At 43.4% G+C, this 23,862-nt stretch overlaps 1 protein-coding gene across 2 annotated transcripts in view; it reads left to right on the top strand.

Annotated features, from left to right (window-relative positions):
• KCNIP1 (potassium voltage-gated channel interacting protein 1) overlaps positions 1-22,374 on the top strand; it is a 213,467-nt gene extending 191,093 nt beyond the window's left edge. For both annotated transcript variants that reach the window (XM_030327687.1, XM_030327681.1), the window contains exons 2-8: positions 8,294-8,418; positions 9,226-9,295; positions 10,782-10,852; positions 11,573-11,680; positions 16,801-16,905; positions 17,805-17,867; positions 21,527-22,374. In XM_030327687.1, the coding sequence (XP_030183547.1) occupies positions 8,294-8,418; positions 9,226-9,295; positions 10,782-10,852; positions 11,573-11,680; positions 16,801-16,905; positions 17,805-17,867; positions 21,527-21,574 (590 nt within the window). In that variant the 3' untranslated portion in view covers positions 21,575-22,374. The remainder of the gene's footprint in view (positions 1-8,293; positions 8,419-9,225; positions 9,296-10,781; positions 10,853-11,572; positions 11,681-16,800; positions 16,906-17,804; positions 17,868-21,526) is intronic.
• Positions 22,375-23,862: the final 1,488 nt, after the last annotated feature.

The raw sequence follows: 23,862 nt of genomic DNA, 5'->3' as shown, positions 1-23,862 counted from the left end.
TCCTAATAGGGATTGAGTTGTTTCGAGGCTGGATTTCAATCTTTGAGAGGCCTGATCTACTTCTAATATGCCTTGCTCCTAGAACACAGTCGTTTAGGGGTCAAACTGAAAGCCTGAATGTTCACCAGGAACCCACCTCCTAGAAGACCCTGAATCTAACCGCTAACCCATAACCCTGTGAGCCTGCCAAGAGCTCCATTTAGCTCTGCAACCTTTGGGCTGTGGTTTTTGCTTAGTTTCCATTGACCTCAGTCACTTATGATAGCTCAGGATGATAACATTATGTCTGTGCTCCCCTCCTCTGTGGCCCCTCCAGTCTTGGCCCCTCGAGCCCTGAATGTCTTCGTAGGACTGATCCCATTTTTGTCTTCCCAGATTGCCGAAAGTTCTGCTTATATTCTTTCCCCTTAGCAGACCCTTTTGCTCAGTTTCTCAAGCTCAGAACCCATGCCACTTATAAATCAGCATACCCTGTGAGATGAAAAGCAGCACTGACTGTCAGGCTCACCTTAATGAGTTTTTCTTCCCTCCAGAATCATTGCTTCTAAAGATAGGATAAATTGGTAGCTCTCCAGTGCCTTCAAACACATGTGTTAAGGTATTTTTTCCTGTTCCCCCATCCCCTGCCCAGTCTTTAGGTGTCTTTTTGTTCCTGTTACCATGGTAATTTTTAAAAAATTTTTAATTGGCTTATTTCTTTAATACTCCTTTTCCAGTTGTTCTCAGTAAGAAGTCAGCTGTACTAGAGGAGAGCTCACCCTGGCCTTTTGGCTTCTGTATCATTGCATATGATAGATATTCCCTTTTTCCCTTCCTTCTTGAAGACTCAAATTACCAGCTCCCCTTGGAGCCATCCCTGCCACCCCTTTCAATTTCCTGCCATCCAGGGGTTATTCATGAAGAGCTTCCTCCTCTTGGCTCCCAATGCCTCAGCCATGTCCACACTGCCATGCCACTACTTGGCCTTGGCATGATTTGCCAGCGAAGGGTTCCAGGCCAGCAATCCATAGCATCCTACAACTGGGAATATCATATTTGGCCCATGCTGTATGTTTCCAATGTTAAAGTCATTGATAACAGCTAAGAGTCAGGACACAAACAATCTTAACTGTAGCAGCTCTTAAGAAAAACTAAAAATCTGTATATAACCTAAATTCTATATAACAATGACTAGCTTTGTAAGAGCTGTTTCCCTTTCATGGGGTAATGACTCACCAGTTCTCAGTCCCTGCCACTCAGGTTGTACACCCAGCACCTGACTCATTTAAATTACTTACCAACTACTACTGGCATTTGAGTTTGTAATCCTGGTCTCTGTGCATGTCTCACCACTAGTCGGAGACCTCCATATGAACAGTCTGTCTTTTCATCTCTCTCCCAATCCCATCCCTGGCATGGCAGAGACGGTGAACCCATATTTGTAGACATACCACTACAAAAATGCTATGTAAGTATTTTTAAGGCTGTGAAACTATTCTGGAGGATTCTGTAGTGGCAGATACGTGACATTATACATTTGTCAAAACCCACAGAACTGCACCACACAAAGAATGCACTCTAATGTAAACTATGGACTTTAGCTAAAAATATTTTAATCTTGGTTCATCAGTTGTAACATATATACCATACTAGTGCAAGATGTTAATGATAGGGGAAGCCGTGAGGTGACGTGCATGTGAACTCTGTATTTTCTACGTAATTTTTCTGTCAACCTAAAACTGCCTTAAAAATAAAGTCTATTAGGGGCGCCTGGGTGGCTCAGTCGGTTAAGTGGCCAACTTCAGCTCAGGTCATGATCTCGCAGACTGTGAGTTCGAGCCCCGCGTCGGGCTCTGTGCTGACAGCTCAGAGCCTGGAGCCTGTTTCAGATTCTGTCTCCCTCTCTCTGACCCTCCCCCGTTCATGCTCTGTCTCTCTCTGTCTCAAAAATAAATAAATGTTAAAAAATTTAAATAAAAAAAATAAATAAAGTCTATTAGAAATGGTAAATAAGTGCAAATGCTATTAATCAGAGTGATAACAGAGGGCAACTAAATCTGGCAAAATAAGTTTCTCCCATGGGATTCAGATCAGGACCAGGTCAAGAGCAGAAATATTTACCAGAGGATGGATATCCATCTATACCACCACTTAAATTTTTTTTAATGTTTTATTTTATTTTTGAGAGAGAGAGAGCACTGAGGGGGACAGAGAGAGAGAGAGAGAGAGAGAGAACAGAGGAGGGGTAGAGAGAGAAGGAGGCACAGAATCCAAAGCAGGCTCCAGGCTCCGAGCTGTCAGCACAGAGCCCAATGCGGGGCTCGAACTCACGAACCGTGAGATCATGACCTGAGCTGAAGTTGGATGCTTAACTGACTGAGCCACCCAGGCGCCCCTATACCACAGCAGAAAATGAGCCCCTGCTGTCTGGGGTTATGGGTGGGGAGTGACCAAAACACACTTAAAGTGATAGCTAGACTGGCTCACACACTCTTGGTCAGGAGTGATGGAAGGACAGGAGGAAGTTCAAATAATAGCCTACAGAGGTAAACCAAGTTGACCCCCCAAATCAACCCCAAAAGCCTGCAGGAGAGCAACAAGACCCCCATTTTCTACTCTCTGGGACCTGGACCCGCCAACTCTATGGTGCCATGAAGGAGTTTCCAGGTCTGATAATCCGTCTTATGTTTCGTATTCAGCACAACAGGGGACTTCACCTGCCTCCACTCTGCTCACAAGTTCTAATGTGCTAATTAGTTTTTTCCACAGCCCCCCCCCCCAACCTTGTTTTCCCCTGCATCGGTGTTACTTATCAAGCTCCTAAAGGGAAAAGAGAAGCATAGGCTTGTAGACTGTAAGCTCCAGGAGAGCAGGGAACAGAGTCGTTTCATTCACCGAAATATATAGGTATGTCACTGATGATTGTTGAGTGAGCGAATATAGAATCCTACAAAATGTGCAGCTTCAAATGACAAGGTAGCAGAGGGGGACCATGGGGCCTCTGTTGTGAAGGGTATCATATAAGCCACTTTACAACCAAACATGCAGGTATTTTCAAGGACCCATCCACATCCGTGCATCCTCTGCCCCATGCCATCCCATCTCTCTTCGGGCTGCATGGCTGCATGGCTGCGGGCATGCTCAATGAGCCCCCTGCTGGGAGCCGTGGGCACTGCGAGGTGACCCGTTACTCTTGCCTGCTCCCACCTGGGGAAAAGGATAAGGAAAAGGTCAGCACCAGCTCTGCTACAAGATCTCTTTGCGTATGTCGAGCTGGATGGTGACCTGGACACCCTCCGAGTGGAATCTCCATGGAAAATAAAAGTATGCTTTGTCTTTTCGATGAATGGATTTGGTAAAATGTTTTCTTACTTTTTCCTAGACATCGCCTGGTGGTATTACCAGTATCAGAGAGGTAAAAAAGTTTAAACTAACTTGACTACTTTGGTCATATTACTTTCAAAAGAAGAGCTTCTTTTTTTAATGTTTATTATTATTATTATTATTTTTTTTTTGAGAGACAGAGAGAGACAGTGTGAGCAGGGGAGGGGCAGAGAAAGAGGGAGACACAGAATCCGAAGCAGGCTCCAGGCTTCAAGCCAGCAGCCCAGAGCCCAACGCAGGGGCTTGAACCCATGAACCACGAGATCATGACCTGAGCCAAAGTCGGACGCCCAACCGACTAAGCCACCCAGGTGCCTCCGAAAGAAGAGTTTCTTAATCAAATAGATTTTGTAATTAGTCTACTCATTCACCAACTTTCTTTGCCCCTTGTTAGCAAACACCACCTATATAGAAACAGCTGGAAACTTTCTTTTAGAGACAAGTTAGAGGAAGAGGTTTGCTCCTAATAAGAAACGGATATGTTTTTCTCTAATGGGCAACAAGATAATATGTAAAAACTCAGGGCCAGTCTGTGACTCAAGCTTGGTCACTGCTTGGAATCAATGACCTGTATTTCTAAGTTGTCTTTTTCCCCATGGCCTTGACCTCTTAATCAAATCAACATTTTCTGAGGCAGTTTTTCTTGTTACTTTATCTCTTTTAAATTTATTATATTTATTTCCTATAATCAATTTTAAGCCCTTTGTGAAACAAAGTGGAATGTGTTTAAATAAGTAGTAAGGAGAGAAAAGGTGGTTGACTGGGTGGTGAGTGAGGTAAGAAAAAAGGTAGGTGGGAGGTAAGCGGGCAGAGATCAGGAAGGGAAAAGTCAAATGCCTGTGGGGCCAGGAAGGTAGCATAAATGAATGAAGTGAGCCACAGGTGTACAGGTGGAGCGCTAGAGGCTCTGGCTGGTCAGAGGGAACAGCCACTGCTCAGCTTTCATAAACTATTTCCTTGTGAGAATTTGAGACTAAAAGTTGTTAGATAATCCCATTTTCCAAGAGAAATAAAATACCCGAATTTGTCCATCTCTCATCTTTCAATAGTGGCAGTTAATTCCAAAAACAAACAAACAAAAAAAAACCCATCACATTTTATAAACAAAACAAGACCTATTTGGAGGCTGCATTCTATGTCAAGGGCCACCATTTTGTAACCTTGAAAACAGATAGGTGATTATCAAGTCCAACCCAGAGACCCCATGATGAAGAGACTATTTTTTAGTGCAGGGAGAAGGAAGTCATCATGGCCATGGTTTTTGGCCTTGGCCGTGGTCATGGTCACGGAGCTAACAGAGGAGATTCACTAGGGAGGAGACTAAAGGCTTGGGTCCTCTTACAACTCATAATCTAAGGGTGTGACCTGTACAGAGCTTGTTAGGAGCATAGCTCCTAATATTGCAAACTTTGTCACATTGGTCACAAACCAATTTGCAGTTTGTGCTTAAGGGAAAGGGAAGCCATTGTAGGGGCACATGGAAGCCAGATCTATAAAAGAGACCTGGGACTGGCTCGATTCTAGGTCCCATTCTGTCTTAGGCAAAGCCATTTAGTGACAGAGCTTGGAAGAGATCTCCTGTGCTAGAAGCACTTAACATGTCTCCATGTGTTTAAAATATCCAAGACCTAACTGAAAGTACAGAAAAATGCCATAATTAGGTGCATTTTTCTTTTTCTGAGAGTCTAAAGCTTTTATCCCACACTCAGAAGAGTCCGTGAACTCAAAACAATAAAGACCACTTAATCTGAATCATCTTCTCCAACTTCTCCTTCAGTCTGGGAATTTCCTGCTGTAAATCCCCTCCCGTTGATTTTTTTCTAGCTTGCTTTACCCGCAGTAATAGGCAATTCATCAGTGTTTAAGATACTCATGGTTAGACAATCTCCTTGTCTGTTAAGACACCCATCTTTCTAATACTCGCTCCCCACCACACACAAGGTTGTAGTGGGACAACAGGCATGAAAACATTTTACAGATTAACAGTATTTTACCAACAGAAGGTATTCTAATTCTTGTTATGTAGTTACCACCATAGTACTAAATTTCTAGGTTAATTTTAATGTCTATCATCCAAACTCAATCTGACTTAGTAACTGACTCACCATTACTTTTAATAACAAAAATAATATCAAGCAACATTTCACCTTGCAGACTCTTAACAGAAGAAACTGTCAAAGAGGCTCCCCACCTGTTAGTTCTGTTTCCTCCTCCTCCAACCCGAGAGCTGGGCCTCCCTCCTTCCTTTACTGGGACCACCTGGGCAGCACCCAGGGACTCCCTGAGAGAGGGGGGTCAGTGCAACAGGAGGAATGTGAAAACCTCAGCAGCCCCTTCAGAAATTTCTTCAGAATATATTTATAGTGGCTGGAACTAGATGAAGGAGGGGAAGGGAGAGCAGGTATGAGGGAGAGGAATGCTGAGATGTGGGCCCTTCTAGAAGGTTGCCACAAGTGTAGACAACTCAGTGTTTTCCATTCACAGGTCATGACACATGAAGGTTAACACAATTTTACAAAGAAATAGATTAAAATTGAGATCAGAGTACATCTCACATCAATAGGGAAAAGTGTTTCAGGAAATTTTTGCTTCAAAATATGTCATAAAATCTTTGTTTATATGTATGTGCATCCTGGAATGTGCTGTTAATTGTAGCTCTTACTATGAAATACATTAAAACAAAAAATTGAGAACCACTGGTTGAAGACACGCAGGCTACTTCCCAGCATCTTGAGCCCCAAAGACATGAATTTCCTTCAGTGACTGATGTTACCACAGCCTGACAATTAGAGGGTGATGAGAAGCAAAACCAAACCAAAGCTTGGCAATCATCATCCCAATATTCAGATATTATGGAATCCAATACGGAAATTGATCCCTCTGCCCAGACAGCAAACAAATCATTTATTGATAAAGTCTAGTTCTCCCTTAATGAAGTGGGCTTAATATTTGATATTTCAGTAACTACTTAGTGCATTTATAATAGAGGAGATGGTAAGTAAGTGCAGCTTATGAATCAGAGAGATTCTCACAGACTTCCGCAAACAGACTTCCCTGATCTTGTGAAGAATTCAGTCACAGGAAGATTAATAGAAACAAGACAATCTTTCAAAAGAAGTCTTTTCAGCTTCCAGATAAGTTAAAGTGAGAATGGTATACTATATGCATGCAAAAATACATCATTTCTTCCAAAAAATACATTTCTGCCTTCCTTGTTTCCATTTTAATAGTTCACCTCTCTTCACACTTTTAAATATCTGTGTTTTTCAAAATAAAATTGCTATTAAATCTAACACTGGGAGATTCAAACCAATAATTTTATTTCTATTTTAAAATGAGCTAAAAATATAGGCAAGTATTCTGAATTAAATTTACATGGGGGGGGGCGTTGGAGGGGTGGATCAGCCCTTTGATTTACATAGAAATGCTGCAATGTTAAGGTAATTGCCACTTGTTAGCTACAAACAAAACAATAATTAAAGGCTCTGTAAGAATTAAAAAGAAATCGGTCACTTACAGCTATGTTGTATAAACAGAGTATCTTATTTATATTAAATAATCTGCCCTACTCCCAAGAGGATAAGGTGATACCAGTTGCCCAGCACACAAGAAAGACAACCACTGGGAATTATTACCAAGTTCTTCTGCCTCTCCCTGGCACCTTCCCCAAACATCCATTTCCTTAGGGAAGATGTCCAAGACGCAAACTCATTTGGAGAGTTTCCTTTTGTATTAAGATCACAGTCTCAAAAGGAAAAGTGACAATTGAAGAGAAAATCTGATAGCAAGAGCTTGGCACTGACTAGACAGATATACTCAGTGGAAAGCACTTGCTCACCCTGTTCTCTCAGAAACACAGCCTGCCCCCCACCCTCCATGGTCATGGGATGTCATGTGGAGTGTGGCGTTCCCAGCAGCTTGCCCATCTCATCGCTATTCTTGCCGGCCCAGATGTACAGTCGTTCAGTATATGGATTTGCTTATGTCTGCACGACAACAATGGGCAGCGAAGGTTAGTCGACAATTGATTCTTGATTGGAATAAATTTATAGAAAGCGTCTGGCAGGACCCAGAGGAAAACACTCATTTATCCTGCTGTGATGGTAAAGTGTGAAAACCTCCGCTTATTCAGTTTGTGGTCCTTCAGTAGGAGATGGGCAGATTTCTTGCTTTGACTGACCCTTTCTCAATAACTGGTGAAAAATTATATTACATTGTCATTCTTATTGGAGGAACAAACTGCTACTTCAGACAACTGTTTTTGGAACCCCTCAAACGCTTCAGAAGCTTTGATTTATATCAAGTAGTTCCCATTTAAGTCACTTGCCTATTATTTAAGAATGTCTAGTAGACATTACAAAACAACACTGTAAAATACACTCGTACTCTTAAATTAATATTTAACATGCCATAATTGGAACTTTTTGCCAAATTGGGTTAGCCTTCATCTATTCGTACCAAATGGTGAGAGTTTGCTCTACATTTTTAATAGAGTTGTTTCCCTTTGCTGTTTGAAAGCTGTTAATCATTCCACTCACTTACCTGTGTCTCTAGAATATTCACATGGTTCAGTGGGCAGCAAATTGAATGTGCAAAGAAGTTATTTTGAAAGAAAGGGAAAGTTTTCATTATGGACTTATTTTTAGCACTCCTCCCTTCATCTCCACTTGGAACCTGTTCATCTCCAGCCTGAAGCTCCCTCCCTGAGTAGTGTCTGACACCCCTGGGGTAATGACTGGACTGAGTGTGAGACAGAAGTGACTGGGTTGGGGGTAGGGGGGTGGTCAAGGCAGAAGGATCATCTGCAGTGTGACCCCAGCCCCGAATCCCTTATCCCAGGTCATAACACTACTCTTTTGACAGCCCAGACTGTGGTCTGACAAGTGGCCACTAAGGTCAGCCACTCCAATGCCATCTCCTCTGGTTCCAGATAAGATTGAAGATGAGCTGGAGATGACCATGGTTTGCCATCGGCCTGAGGGACTGGAGCAGCTGGAGGCCCAGACCAATTTCACCAAGAGGGAGCTGCAAGTTCTTTATCGAGGCTTCAAAAATGTAAGGCCCACAGGGCATCTGAAGGCCCAGGCAGGATTTCCCATCTGGAGCAAAGCTCTTCCAAATGTCAACAGGGCCCATCAGAGAGTTTTCCATGTGTGTAGTTGTAAAAGGAAGGCCAATTCTATAAAGACATGAGAGCAAGATCACCTGGCTAGAAAGAAAGACTTCAGGCAAGAATGAGGCAATCTCCATAGATGGGAAACTGGCCAATAGCCCAGGAACTTCACAACATGGCAGGCACAACCTTGGAGAATTCACCTTGGCCCAGCTTCTAGCCTTAGTGTGACCCATTCACACTGTCAATATTGTCGGTGCCCCAGAACTGACGAGATTTAGGTCTGTGCTGAGCTCATAAAGACTGAAGTGTAAGCCTGAATGCCCATGTATTAATTTGCCGTATTATTTCATATATTAAACCTCATGACAGCCTTGTCAGAAAGTACTGTTAGCCCCATTTTACAGGTAAGGACATTGAGGATCAGACACTAATTCACCCAAAGTTGCAAAGCCTAGAAGAGGCTGAGCCAGGATCCAAACCCAGACCTTCCTAGGCCCAAATCCCAAGCTGTTTCTACCTCACAGTGCCAATTCTCTGATGATGTCTCATCATTTTGCAAGGCAGCTTCATTCTTAAGGCAGGGCTATCTCCCGGCCACTCACCTGGAGGCACAGAAGTGTACAGGTGTTTTCCCGGTCCCTGTTCATCAGGGATGATGAGGAATCCTAAACCCCAAGGCTGGACCCAGTCTCCTCCTTCGGGGCCAGGCAGCCCTCCCTCCCACTGACTCTCTCCCCTTCACGCAGGAGTGTCCCAGTGGTGTGGTCAATGAAGAAACATTCAAGCAGATCTACGCTCAGTTTTTCCCTCATGGAGGTGAGTCTGATCTTGAAAAGATCCTTCCCAACTCCTTCTCTGGTAAACAGCCTTTCTTCCTCCAGGTTCATGTTTCTTGTTATCTGTCTCCTCCTCAACAGCAGGGACAACTCAGAGTAAGATTCCCCTCCCTTATTACAAGATATGGAATTAGCTAAAGTTTTAGCAGAAAAGAGCTCTGAAATGGATCCTCTCCAAGAGAGGAGAAGAGATTAATAAAGCAATATCATAAAGTCTCATATCAGCTCTAGAAAGCAGGTACTGTATCATATCCCAGATGGACAACAACGTCTCAGAGAAGTTAGCAATTCACTCAAGATCAAGATCAAGATAACGCAGCCAGTAAGTAGCAGAGCAGGATTCTATCCCGTAAGTGTCTGATGTAAAGCTCCGCCATGTTGGTTCCACCATTTTGCTACACACTCTCCATTCTTTTCCTTACAACAGCTGAGGGCAAGGTGAAACTTTGAAAAATAATTTCAATACCAGAGACTGTAGAAATAAATGAATCCAAAAAGATGTAGGGAACATCAAGCTGTGCATAGAAGTCCAGGTTAGTGAGTGTGCCAGGCCCACAGACACTCTGTTGCCGTGCCTGACTCCTGAAGGAAGTTGCTCTGCCTCCATGGGCCTAAGACATCAATGGCTCTTTCCCAAGGCTTCTATGAGTCACGTGCCACTTCACTTCCTGCCCCCAGGAGCTATCTCCTGCAGGATCCCTTCCCTGGGTCCTGATGAAATGGAGATCCAAGTGTCCCAAACATTTCTTGGGCTCTGTCTCTCATGGGCCTCTTCAGCACAGATGGGGCCCTCCTAAGTGTGGGACCCCGTACAAGGCCCCTCTGCAAGTTGGGGAGCAGCTTCACCCCATGAAGACCCCAGAACCACTGCTGTTGAATTCTGTTGAGCCACAGTTTATTGAGTTTTGACCATTTGGCAGGAATGGTGATGGTTAAGATGATGTGACTATGTGAAAAGTTTAACATACTTTTTCAAAAATTCCAAGAGATAGGTTTTGCTACATCCCTTTGTACAGAGACAGGAAAGAGGAGCTCAGAGAGGTTCTGCTAGATGCCTGTTCACACAGCTACATAGGGAGAGAGCTGCTAGCCAAGCCCAGGTCTGTCTGCTCCCTAGTGAGTACTCACTCCATGGCATTGCACATCACTCAGCAGGGCGCCTTCTTCCCACAGTTGCCACGTCACTCACCCACCAAGAATTACCCACGTGAACCAGCAGGAGGGTCTTCCTCCGGGGATGGCTAGATGTAGGGGTGAGGGCTTGTCTTTGTCCTAAGAACTTTGCACCTAAAATCCAGGACAGCCACATGGGTCCCTGTTTACACAGTGGGCTTGCCCACACTGCCTTTCCTCCTTTCCATCACCCCAGCAGCACCCTCTTCTCTTCCTTATTGTTTCCAAGCATTCTCCCTTCCCTCTGTGAAGCCCCGGCTCCCGTCACCTGCCTTTCCTTCTGTGCCTTTCAGATGCCAGCATGTATGCCCATTACCTCTTCCACGCCTTCGACACCACCCAGACAGGCTCCGTGAAGTTCGAGGTATGCTTGTCTCAGAGTCCCGGGGTCCTCACCATCTCCTCTTCTAAACTGTGTGCTATTGATGGGACAGTCGGGTCCTCAGATGCTTCAGTCCGTCATCCATTTAACAAACATTTCCTGAAGACAGAGAAACAGCAGCTGCCCCACCCCTCTGGGAACTCAGGGCCTCAGAGGGACTAAGGAAAAGAGTGTAACAGCTCACGTTCACACCGAGCTTACCACGAGACAGACTCTGTACTAGTGCTTTGCATGTATTAACTCATTTAATCCTCATAGTAACCCACAAGGTAGTGTTCTATTATTTATTACCAGTTTACAGAAGAGGACGGTGAGGCAAAGAGAGATTGAGTGTTTTTTCCAAGGTCAAACAGCTAGGAAGAGGTAACAGAGGGATTTGAACTCCGGTGGTAGACTATACTGCCTTTCTGAGGCTAACTGCAGCTGTGGGATAGGGCAGTGCCACAGGAGGCTGTGTTTACCTGTGTCTGGAGATGTCAGCACATACTTTCTTCCTCAAGGACGCTCTGTTCCCCCAAAATGGGGCAGGGTAGGGAATGGAAGGGGGGCACTTTCGCTGAGCTTGGCCATGTCCTTCAGGGGACAGAGGACATGAGAGATACCACTATATAAAAGCAGTCATAGAGTCTGACCCAAAGACAGAGCTTCCTCCCACCCCAAGGCTTGGTGGTTAATGTCATTAATGCCTCTTTCATTTGTCAGGACTTTGTAACTGCTCTGTCGATTTTACTGAGAGGAACCGTCCATGAGAAGCTAAGGTGGACATTTAATTTGTATGACATCAATAAAGATGGATACATAAACAAAGAGGTAAGTGAGCTGAGGCCAGGGTCACGAAGGAGGCTCAATGAAGGCATCTAATTAAACAGTAAACAGCCCCGTCTGGAGAATGAAACTGTCTGAATGAGGAGGGATCTGCCTTGGGGCTAACAGAGAGATTCCTGGTCACCTTTGACCTACCCCATTGCCCCACCCTGCCCTGCCCCCAAGTACTCAAGAAAGGATTAAGCAGATTCATTTATTGTCACTGGGTCACATGTATTCAGTGTACATTCCAAAGGGAATGCAAATGATTTTTGTGTAGAGTTACTCTTCCTAGGAGAACTCACATTTCATAGGTTAATAGTCACAAATTAAAGCTAAAAGTTGGAGGGGCGCCTGGGTGGCTCAGTCGGTTGAGCGTCCGACTTCAGCACGGGTCATGATCTCATGGTTTGTGGGATCGAGCCCCACATCGGGCTCTGTGCTGGCAGCTTGGATCCTGGAGCCTGTTTCGGATTCTGTGTTTCCCTTTGTCTCTGCCCCTCCCCAGCTCGCGCTGTGTCTCAAAACTAAATAAACACTAAAAAAAAAAAAAAAAGCTAAAAGTTGGAATGGTAGAATTGCAGACATCATCCAGAAGAGAGAAGGGAGATTGCAATAGGATCACCCTGGCCACAATCTATTTTGCCTACTAATAAAACCACAGAAAGGGACGATGGCAAGTGCAGCCATCTCTTAACAAATCACAAATAATGTCTGATTCTTCACTGCCTGACACTTTTAGAGCCACCTGTGGTGTCTAGCCAGTGAAATACCCACAGGTCTGTCTCAAAACTCACTTTGGTATCTATTGTATTTTGGTATCTCAGCTGAAGCTTGGACATAGCATCCTGTAACATCCCATTCCCTGAGCTTCTGAGTGCCAAGCCCAGTGCCTAGAGTAATAGCATCTCCAGGTCTCACCCCAGCCCTGCAAATTTCCCTCTGACATTCAGTCTTCATTCATTCAGTCGTGCATTTGCTCAACATATATTTGAGGGCTTATTAGGTGTTCTAGGTGCTGAAAATCAAGTGATGAATGATCCCCCACATGTGAAACCCTAATATCTACTAATAACAGATATGTTCAGTGGATTCCAAGAAATACATGTAATGGGATAACAGATGGCCGTTTAAGATCATACAAAAGTATTAAGATGTAAAAATTCATCTTTTAAAATCGTATGTATAATATTATCTCAATTTTTCAAAGAATGTAATGCTTCTGTACGTACTCAAATATGTGCTATGACAAAATATTCAAATACTACTTTACAAAATAGATAAAGAAAAGACCCTAAAATGGGACTTATAACACGGTTGTCAACCTTGGTTCAGCCATAATTCCATCACTTGAATAATCTCACTATCTCCAGCTCCCTCTTCCTTGTTTGTAGACCAGACAATATTGTTCCCATTTATACCCATCAGACCTCTCTTGATGGCAGAATTAATAAAGAACCCCTTAAAAGAAAAAGAAAGTGTGGATAAGCAGCTTCCTAGAAAAGATAGCTGGATCTTCCCCCTGACAATCATTTGGAGATAATCTCATCCAAATTATAGGCAATGAGAATCCTGAGACAGCAATCAAAATTGGTCTTAAATCCTTCCTCTTATAAAAGGTACTCAGGAAAGAAACCTATAACAATGCAGATATGAAGGACTTACAAAGCCTACATTTTAAAATAAACCCATGGGTAGAGACGTTTATTTCCCATTTCTGTTTCTTGGGAGGGTCTAAGACAATGACACCCCTCCAGCAATGAGGACACCTCGCAACCAGACCTTGGTGTCTGAATATCATTCTCCAGCTAAAGGAACCAGTCTCCTTCAAGAAGTGGGTGATTCCAGGACTAGGACCGAGAAAATGCAAGATGGGCCTGGAGTATCTTGTAGTGCTGGAAAGTACTGGGGTGCTTGAAAAAAGAGAAATAGAGGGAAAGAAGGAAAGAAGGAAAGAAAGAAAGAAAGAAAGAAGAAAAAGAGAGAGGAAGGAAGGAAGGAAGGAAGGAAGGAAGGAAGGAAGGAAGGAAGGAGGAAGAAGTAGTGAGGTGGGGGAGAGAGGAAGCCTGTGACATGTCAAAAAGCTGCAGGAATAAGTCTGAAAGAGTTCCTAATCACCAAAACCAGAACAATTTGAGCAACATATCTAATAATGCTAGTGTTAGGGGTGCCGGAGTGGCTCAGTCAGTTGAGTGTCCCAACTCTGGTCGGCGCAGGTCACGATCCCAGAGTTGTGGGATCGAGCCCTGCATCAGGCTCCACTGAGCGTGGAGCCTGCTTCAGATTCTCTCTCTCTCTCTCTCTCTCTCTCTGCCCCTCTCCTCTGCTTGCACATACACTCTACCTCTAAAAAAAAAAACAAGAAAGTTAGTATTAGATTATAAGGTATAAAATAAAGAACACATCCATGAGTCCCTACTAAATTATATATATATAATTATAGATTATATGTATTCAAATAATATGTGTTCAAATAAATAATAAATATGTACTCAAATAAATAATTGAATTCATAGATAAATAGGGGATAAGGGACAATTCTTCCTTAAAGAAGAATTCTAATTAATAAATAAAGAAGGAATAAAGGAAATACAAAGTCAGCATTAGGCAAACACCACAGTAATCATTTTTGCAGGCAAGATCCACTGAAAGAAACTAAGATCAGGGGAGGAACTTGATAGGCACCCCCTTTAATCAAATGATCAAGGTTAACATCGCCATTAACACGATATATCAAGAACCACTTTGATAGGATGCACCAAGAAGGATATAATATCACTGATTTGGTATTCTTGTCAAAAATGCATAACTTCAACCTAATCATCAGAAAACCAGGAACTAACACGAGCAGAGACATTCTACAAAATAACTGATCAGCATAATAACTGACACTTCATATCAGAAGTGCCTTGCTCTTGAAAGACAATCAGAAACGGTCACAGGTTAGAGGAGACTAAGGGGACACAACAGTTAGATGGATGAGAGATCCTTAACCATAAAAAAGACACTAGGGGAAAATCTGTTGAGAGGTGAATAAGCTTGATAGTTTCCTTAATAGCACTGTAGCATTGTTGTAGAAATGTCAGTTTCCTGGGTCAGTTTCCTATCAGTTTCCTTGTGCTGTGGTTTTGCAAGTTAAAATTAGGAGAACCTGGGTCAAAGGTATAGGTGCATGCTCTGTTCTATTCCTACAGCTTTTGTATAAGTCTAAAAGTATTAATAGGTTAAAAACACATACAAATAAAATAAGCACCTGGAATGAAGAGTAGCAGACAAGGACCCCAAGATAGAGTCTGTCCCCTGGGTCTCCGTAGACACTATTTCAAATATCTCAAAGACAAGGCTGCCTTCCTGCACCCTATTTCCTGCATTTGGAGGAGGGGCCATGGAATACCATGCCTGGTCAGCGTGATCAGAACATCACAGACCCACTCAACAGTTACTGGGCTCCCAGCCCATGCAGAGACCTTAGCAATGAAGGAGCAAGCATGTCCTCACGAGTTCACGGTCTTGAGGAAACAGATCTATAAACTAATAATAAGAACAATTTAACTATTTTAATAAATATTTAATGATCACTTATTCTGTATCCAGAAGCATTGAAAGATTAGAAAGAAAACACGACAGCATTTGTAACATCTTTCAGGCCTCATCAAACAAGAATGACTTTGTAGAAAGAGGTCTTTTGGTTACAAATATAAAAAATCATCAAAATAGGGGCACCTGGGTGGCTCAGTCAGTTAAGCATCCAACTCTTGGTTTCAGGTCAGGTCACGATCTCACGGTTTGTGAGTTCAAACCCTACATCGGCTCTGTACTGACAGTGTGGAGCCTGCTTGGGATTCTCTCTCCCTCTCTCTCTGCCCCTCCCCCACTCTTTCATGTTCTTTCTCAAAATAAAGAAATAAACTTTTTAAAAAATCATCAAAATAAATTAGCTTAAGCTGAGAGATTTCCTATAAAGATACAGTTAGTCTGATGGAACTTGTGTAAACTCTATTGAAACTAGAAGGTTGTTAGTCTCCTCTCTCTCTCTCCACCCCCCCCTTTGTCCCCTCTGTTTCCTCACCCTCCTCCAGCATTGCTGAGATCAAGATGGCCACACTCCTCTGCAAGAATGACAGGTTCAAGTTGCTAGCAACAGAGGGGTGGGGAGGTGCAAGAGGAGGTTTTAGTTTATAGAGTAAGGGTTCTGAGACACTGCCTCTCTGCAGCTTCTTGAGTCCTTGTTACTGTTTCTGTCTTCTTCAACTGTTTTTCTCAGAGAGCCTGAGTGTATGTGAGTATACAGTATGTATGTGTGAGTATATGTGAGTGAGAGTGTGAGTGTGTGTGTGTGGGTGTGTGTGTGTGTGTGCAGGTATGCATGTATGTGCTCATGGGAACAGGTGTCTGTTTCTCCCCCCACCCCCACCTCCCTTCTCCTTCCTCTACTCCTTTCTCTCCTCTCCTCTCTTTCTCCCTGCATTTTTCTCTTCTTCTCTACTTTCTGTGTATTCGCTCCCTTCTCCTCTTCACAGAACTTCTACTCTTCTGCACAAGTTTTTGATGTCTGTTTTCACTCAACCTCAGCTAAAACCTGGAAATGGCTTGCCTGTGGCACTGACTCTGGCCCCAACGCCACTTGACTTTCGAGTCCCAGGGTTCTATCACTCCTGATTACAGTTTCTGTGCCTCATCAGCTAAACTTCTCCAGGGAGAAAAACAGAGTAGCCCAGCTTTAGTCAGACGTCCACCTTTGTTCCAAATTAGCAGTGGTCACAGAGACAGGTCACCCAGTACAAACACAACCACCCAGGCCAACCATTCAAGGGAATTGTGGAGTAGGGAGAGGGTCTTCCAAAAATGGAGTGTGGGCCAATCAGTACACAAACATGTTCACCCCAACCCCCCATATAACCCCTCACTGAGGATAATGCTTAAGAAAAGGTAACCTATCCAAGAGCTTATGAAGGCAAAGAGAATGTCCCACTGCCTCCTCTCAGAATATAGCCCTTCAGCCCTTCTCATCAGCTGAAGAGAGTCCTTTTAATCACTTTCAATCACAAGGGGGACAAGGAGCCCCAAACTGTCACATAAAAAGAGACTGACCTCATGTTCTCACACTGTGCTTCCATATCCTCCAGGAGATGATGGACATTGTCAAAGCCATCTATGACATGATGGGGAAATACACATATCCCGTGCTCAGAGAAGACACTCCAAGGCAGCACGTGGATGTCTTCTTCCAAGTAAGTGCACACACGTCGTGCGCGAGCTTTAAGCCCAACTTAGACCAGCCAACCCACAAGCCTCTGAGCAAGTGGTGTGTGTCCAACTCTGTCCTATGCATTGTAGAAAACAGAAAAGAATTAGAAAATGCATCATCCTCAAGTAATAGATGATCTCATTAAGCAAGCAAGTATATACTAGACAATGGAACAGGGAAGTGTATTATGAAATAGAAATGCTACAGTACAGCTTCTACATTCCATACAAATTCTTGGTGGAGCAGAGTAACCAGAGAAGACGTCATTAAACACATTTGTGTAAGTGTTAAGCATTTATGTCTGGGGAGTAGTGGGAGAGAAGATTGGAAACGAGGAGGGGCTGGAGTGTGAGGTCTTGCATTGAAGAGTTCAGTCTTGCTTGGGTGACTATAGTTATTCCATGAGTGGAAGAGTAGCATGACCACAGTGGTGTTTTTGTAAGAAAGTAAGCGAGTGGTAGAGTATTGAAGAATGTCCCAGCTCATTCTAGTCTAATCCTCTCACTTCGCAGATGGGAAAAGCAGAGACTCAGAGAGGCTTAAAGACTCACTCGAGGTCACACAGTAAGTGACAGAGACAGAAGTCGAACCTCTCACATGCAGTGTTCTCTTTGCCAGGTGGACAGGCTGGGGGAGAGTCTGGGGAAGACATGTTAGGGTATCAGCAGAATAATCTGGTGATGAGGCAATGAGAGTCTGGAGCAAGTCTCTCAATTTTAAGGAAGCTTATGGGGCTCAAAATGCTGTAACCAGGGAGTTGGGTGGGATTGTCTGGCCAGTGAAAGACCACCCGAATTCTCGGGGCAAAGGTGGTTAACAAAGAGCAAGTTTTGGAATGCAGATTACCAGGTTCGTTAAAGTGCTTCCTGTTGTGTCTTCCAGAAAATGGACAAAAATAAAGATGGCATCGTGACTTTAGACGAATTTCTTGAATCCTGTCAGGAGGTAAGGAGAGACCTCAGAGCACAAAACATACTAGATCCAGGAAAGAAAATCTGAGGCCTGGGGCCCTGCAGAAGGGAGAGCTGAGATACCCTCTCTACCTCAGGTAGAATTCCATTCCATCCCCTCCTAGAGCTGGGCTGTGGTTGGTCTTGGCTAAACACAGGCTGAGCCACACACCCTGAGGATTGTGGGGGGGATGTTAAAGGCCAGGGAGGTCTCTGTGAAACCATAGGCTTCTCAAGTGGACAACACTCTGCTTTTTCAACAGGCTTCCAGCTCAGTGACCCACTCCTCAGACTACGAGGGGGTAGCTGGGAAAAAAATCTAAAGCTGTAATTCTCAAGCCATGGTATGCCCCAAAATTGCCCAGATGGTTCTGAAAATGAACACTAGATTGGGGGCGAGGCTCTAGAAATCTTTGTTTTAACACAAATGTCCTGGGGATCAACGCTGCTAAAACTTTACTGTGCAAACCAACCTCCTTGAGGATCTCCTTAAAATGCAGATTCCAATTCAGTAGGTCTGGAGCAGGGCTTGAGGCACCGCTTTTCTAACACTCATTCAGATGATCCTGATCCTGCGGGTCCTTGGAAGACATTTTCATTCCGCAAAAGGATAGACTAGCCCGGAGCCTCTGCCAGCAATTGAACTAGAAATAGTTGCTTTTATCTACTTTAGAAAAATGCATTTCTATCCCCCATTTATTTCAGAAAAGTACAGTTACTCTGAGATCACCCAGTAAGAACTGCAGATACACAAAGCAGAGGAGAAGTTATCAATATACATACTGAGCACCTACCAAGTTTCAAGTATTTTGCATAAACCTCACAACCATCCTGAGAGGTGGTGGCGCTGTGCAAGCTTAGCCTTGGTCGTGATATTCAAAATGTTTTATAATGAGAGTGGACTGAGAACTAACCACTCTTAACTGACCTTGACCTCATGGTCAAGGAGCTGTGCCCTAGAGGGATCCTTCTAAGCTTTCCGACCCACTAGCTGATGGATCTTTGGGTGCTCCAGCGGTCCTGTGCCAGTTACCAGATAGCCAGAGGCACAGATGCTGGATGGAAGGCTCATTTACCAACAAGGATAGAAATATTTCAACATGTTAATCATCATGAACTGGGTGCACGGTAGTATTGATCATACACATTTTAAAGAAGAGAAAACTGAGACATTGCAAAGTTGAGAGATGTGGCTAAGGCCCAGTAGGTGACAGAGATGGAACTTGAACTCCATCATTCTGTTGCGTTTTTTTTTTTTTCGTTAATGTTTATTTATTATTTTAAGAGGGAGAGAGAGACAGAGTGCGAGCAGGGGAGGGGCAGAGAGAGAGAGGGAGACACAGAATCCAAAGCAGGCTCCAGGCTCTGAGCTGTCGGCGCAGGGCCCCCTGTGGGGCTCAAACCCATGAACTCTGAGGTCATGACCTGAGCCAAAGTCAGATGCTTAACCGACCGAGCCACCCAGGATCCCCTTGAACTTCATTCTAATTTTAAATCTTATGCCCTATTTAAGTGTGCTTTTTTGACTTCGCTTAACAGGTGAGTGAAATTTTCAAATTTGTTTAGTTTCTCACATTAGCAACCTCTATTGCTCTCCATTAATTCACTCATTTCTTGCTCACAACCCACCCATAGATATATATGGTGATGGATGCTACTCTAACATAAAGAAACTGAGGCACAAAGGGAGTAAGGTCACCCAGCTAGTAAATGACAGATCCACGATTTGAATTTAGACAGCCTGACTCCATAGACTTCTTTTAAAAGTTCTAGAAACTTTTAGGGGCACCTGAGTGGTTTGGTGAGTTAAGCGTCCAGCTTTTGATTTTGGCTCAAGTCATGATCTCTCCATTTGTGAGTTTGAGTCTCACATTAGGCTCTGTACTGACAGTGCAGAGAAAGGGATTCTTTCTCCTTCTCTCTCTGCCCCTTCCCTGCTCATGCTCTCTCTCTCAAAATAAATAAATAAACTTAAAAAAAAAAAGGTCTAGCAACTTTTAAAAGATTTCAGACACCCAGAATCAACTTTTCGCTTTGTTGATTTTTTTTCTATCATAGGTATGCTTTCTACTTTATCATTTGTGCTGTAAATTATTTTCTTCCTTCTGTTTCATTTTAATTTAATTTTTAGGTTTTCTTTCTAGCTTTTTGAGATGGAGATTTAGATCATTTATTTTCAACCATTCTTTTCTAATACGTGCATACAGAGGGATAAAATTTCTTTTAACTACTGCTTTAGATCCCATAGATTATAATGTCATATTTTCATTATATTTTAATTCAAAATATTTTCTTCTCTGACCCACGGACTTAGAAGTATGTTGTTTAATAGCCAAACATGTTCTACATTCAATACTTATTTCTTAGGGAATATACAATAGAAAAATGTAAATGTAAAATAGAGAACATATAATAGAGACATGCAAAAAGAAAATCAATAAAACCAAAATTTGCCTCTTTGAAAAAATAAATAAAACTGATAAATGCTTAGCAAGATTGATTCAAACAAAAAAGAAAGAACACTCAAGCTATCAATATCAGGAATGGAAAGGGTAACAACACTACAGGTTTTACAGACATCGTAAAGATAAAAGTCAGTTATTCAATAAATTTGGCAACATGCGAAGTCTACAAACTCCTTACAAATATAATTTATCAAAACTAACACCAAAAGAAATAGAAAATCTGAATAGTCCTATGTGTGTCAAAGAAATTGAATCCTTAATTTAAAACTTTCCCATAGGGGCGCCTGAGCGGCTTAGTTAAGCAACTGACTTAGGCTCAGGTCATGATCTCACGGTTTGTGAGTTCGAGTCCCATGTCAGGCTCTGTGCTGACAGCTCAGAGCCTAGAGCCTGATTCAGATTCTGTGTCTCCCTCTCTCTCTGCTCTTCCTCCTCTCTCTCTCTCTCTCTCTCTCTCTCTCCCCCTCTCTCTCTCTCTCTCAAAATTAAATAAACATTAAAAAATGCTTTAAAAAAATAAATAAAACTTTCCCATAAAGAAAATGGCAAACACAGATGTCTTACCTGGTAAATTCTTTCAAAATCTTTCTAAGGAAGAAAGGATGTTAATGTCATACAAATTCAGAGAATACAGAAAGAAGAAAAAATTCTCAACTTGATTTATGAGGCTATCATAACCCTAATAAGAAAACATGACAAAGCTGTTACAAAGTGAGAAAATTTTCAGGCTAATATATTCCCTCTGGACACAGGTACAAAAAATCAAATCCTGTAATATGTTAAAAAAAAAAGAATAAATAGGGTTTATTACAGGAATGCTAGATTGGTTTAACATTCAAGAATTCATCAATATAATTAATGACATAATAGAATTTTTAAAATGCAATCACCTCAGTAGATGGAGAAAAATCATTTGATAAAATGCAGTTGCCCAGAGCTTCTAAAAAGAAGCAATACTCACTGTTTCACTGGATAATTTATTTCTTACAAATTTCTTAAGGCCAGAGAAGGTGCTTCTTGCCTTGAGTTGCTTACTTTCTGGGCCCCCACCCCCGTTTCTCATTCCCTTGCAGAGTTCTTTCTGCACGAGAAACCCATGCTGGAGACTTGCTCACCGTAACAGAACTTCTCAGGGAAAATCCTCGGAGAGTTCTAACTGTCCTCTCTTTTCCCCTTCCTCCCTTCCCAGGATGACAACATCATGAGGTCCCTCCAGCTATTCCAAAATGTCATGTAACTGTGAACCCAGCCATCTGGCTCTCAGAGACGTTGTACTGAACAACCACTTCTTAACACCTTGCTCTGCCCTCGTTCTGATTTTACACACCGACTCTTGGGACAGAAACACCTTTTGCATTTTGAAAGAATTCTCCACTGGAGACTTTCTATGGAACCCAGCATCATATGGCTCAGTCTCTGATGGCCAGCTCTTCCTTCTCCGTCTTCTTGAGAGAGACAAGATGAAATTGGGTTTGTTTTGGAAGCATGCTCATTTCTTCACACTGCTGCCCTATGGAAGGTCCCTCTGCTTGAGCTTACAGTAGTGCACACTTTTTTGCTTGCGTGCCCCAGCCCACTGCCTCCAGCAGACCTTGATGCGTCTGGAAGCAAGATGACCTGAGCCAAATGCACACCATCCTTTGATGGCCTCCCAAACCAACGTGCCTGTTTCCCTTCTTTTGGTGGGAAGAATGAGCATTACACAGAACAGTATGAATCCGTATATGACTAGATTGGGAGAGCCAGCACCTAACATATGTAGGCTAGAACTGAATTCTTAAGCATGGCATTGTCTGGTGACACAAATTGCCCACATCCTTTGTTTCCAGAGGAAAGAACCAATAATTCTCTCTCACATTGGCATCTGTGCTGGTAATGCAAGTCCCTTAATGTGCCCAGGAAGAGAGCCAATGCCCAGTGGTCCATGCCCTCACTCCATCTCCTGCTAGAGCCCAGCACTGCATGCCCCTCCCAGAAAGCCCAGAATGCCTGAAAATTGCTGTAATTTTATACCATGTTCTAATCAATAAACAGAACTATTTCTTACACTCTTAATCTTCATTTCTTTCATGACTCCATTGGACAGGAGAGGTAAGCTGTGAGAAGGGAAGGCTAGTCCATTCATTGGCATCCAGGTATTAGTACTTGCTTTGTGCCAGGCCCAGTGCCACTCAGGGCGCCATCCTCCCCTGACCCCAAGCAAATATTCCACTTAAAAGCAAATACCGTGACTAGAAGCAAATACCTCTTTGAGATGACATGCTTCACAACACCTTCCTTCACAACACTCTCAAGACCCTCTGGTGTAGAAAGTCTGGCGTCTCATGTGGTACAGCTGGGGATACAGAGATGAAGAGGTGGCCGGAACTGCCTGCTGAGGGGCTTGGAGTCCAAGGGTTGTTCAAGTGGCTTCAGCCTATCAGCAACAAATTATTACTTATGTTGGACACCATGTCTTAGATTCCCCATTTGACATCACTTTAAAAAGATTTAGAGCTAACCATGGCATTCTTGGAAGGAAAGCAATTTGCTGAACCCCTAGTATGCGCCAGGTGCTGACTAGGGGCTCACATACGTTACCTCATTTCATGCTCATGTAGAGCATTCTGGGAGATAGAGTCTTCATTTTACTGGTTTGGACACTGAAACTCAGAGGTAAAGGGACCTACCTAGGGTAGCACAGCTCCATAGAGATTAAACTCTTCCCACTCTGTAATAGAGCCTTCCTGCTAGGGAAACTGGCTCCCTGCAAGGAACTGAAGGTACCACACAAATGCCTCTTTCATCTGGAGTCCGTTCAAAGAGGCATGGGTATTCTTTGAATCCAAATAGCAGATGAAGAAACGGATACGGTAAAGGGGAGAAAGCCTTTAGGTGCCCGTGGATCACCAGCGAGAGCAGGCCACCACATGGCATACGTGCATGACATACTCCCAATATGATTGCCATTGGCTCCTGCCACTCATGGCTGGAAATTGTAGAAGATGCAGCTCTGTTTCTCCAGGCTTCCTGGGTGCTTCTATGGGGTCATCAAGGGCTGCTAGACATGTGGCCAGCCCCTAGCCAAGCATACATACACTTAGGCCCAAGCAGAGGACCTGTACTTGTTGGCCCTACCCATGAGGGGTCCGAACCTGCATCATGAGGCTATACAATGTCTAGGCCCTGGTTCTCCACTTTGGCTAAACATCACAATCACCTGGGGAACTTTGAAAAATGCCAGGGGCCAGGCACCACCTCAGACCAATTAAAGTAGAATCTGTACAGGTGAGGCCTAGGCATCGGGATTCTTTAGAATCTGCTCAGGTGATTGCAATGTGTATCCAGAGCTAAGATGGGGAACTGACCAAATTCAATGCTAAGAATGGAGCACATGATCTGAGCCATCCCCCTAGCCATAATGATTGGTGCAGGGATTGGCTTGATACCTAAGCCAGTCCAAAACAGCATGAATCACAAGATTTGTGCTGGGAACAAGAGGCAAAGATGGTCTCTCTTCTACTGGGCATACATGAGATTGCATGC

The sequence above is a fragment of the Lynx canadensis genome, chromosome A1 (assembly GCF_007474595.2).
Source record: "Lynx canadensis isolate LIC74 chromosome A1, mLynCan4.pri.v2, whole genome shotgun sequence".
Classification (NCBI taxonomy): domain Eukaryota; kingdom Metazoa; phylum Chordata; class Mammalia; order Carnivora; family Felidae; genus Lynx; species Lynx canadensis.
Note: the sequence above shows the minus strand (reverse complement) of the source record. Positions and strands in the feature narration are given on the sequence as shown.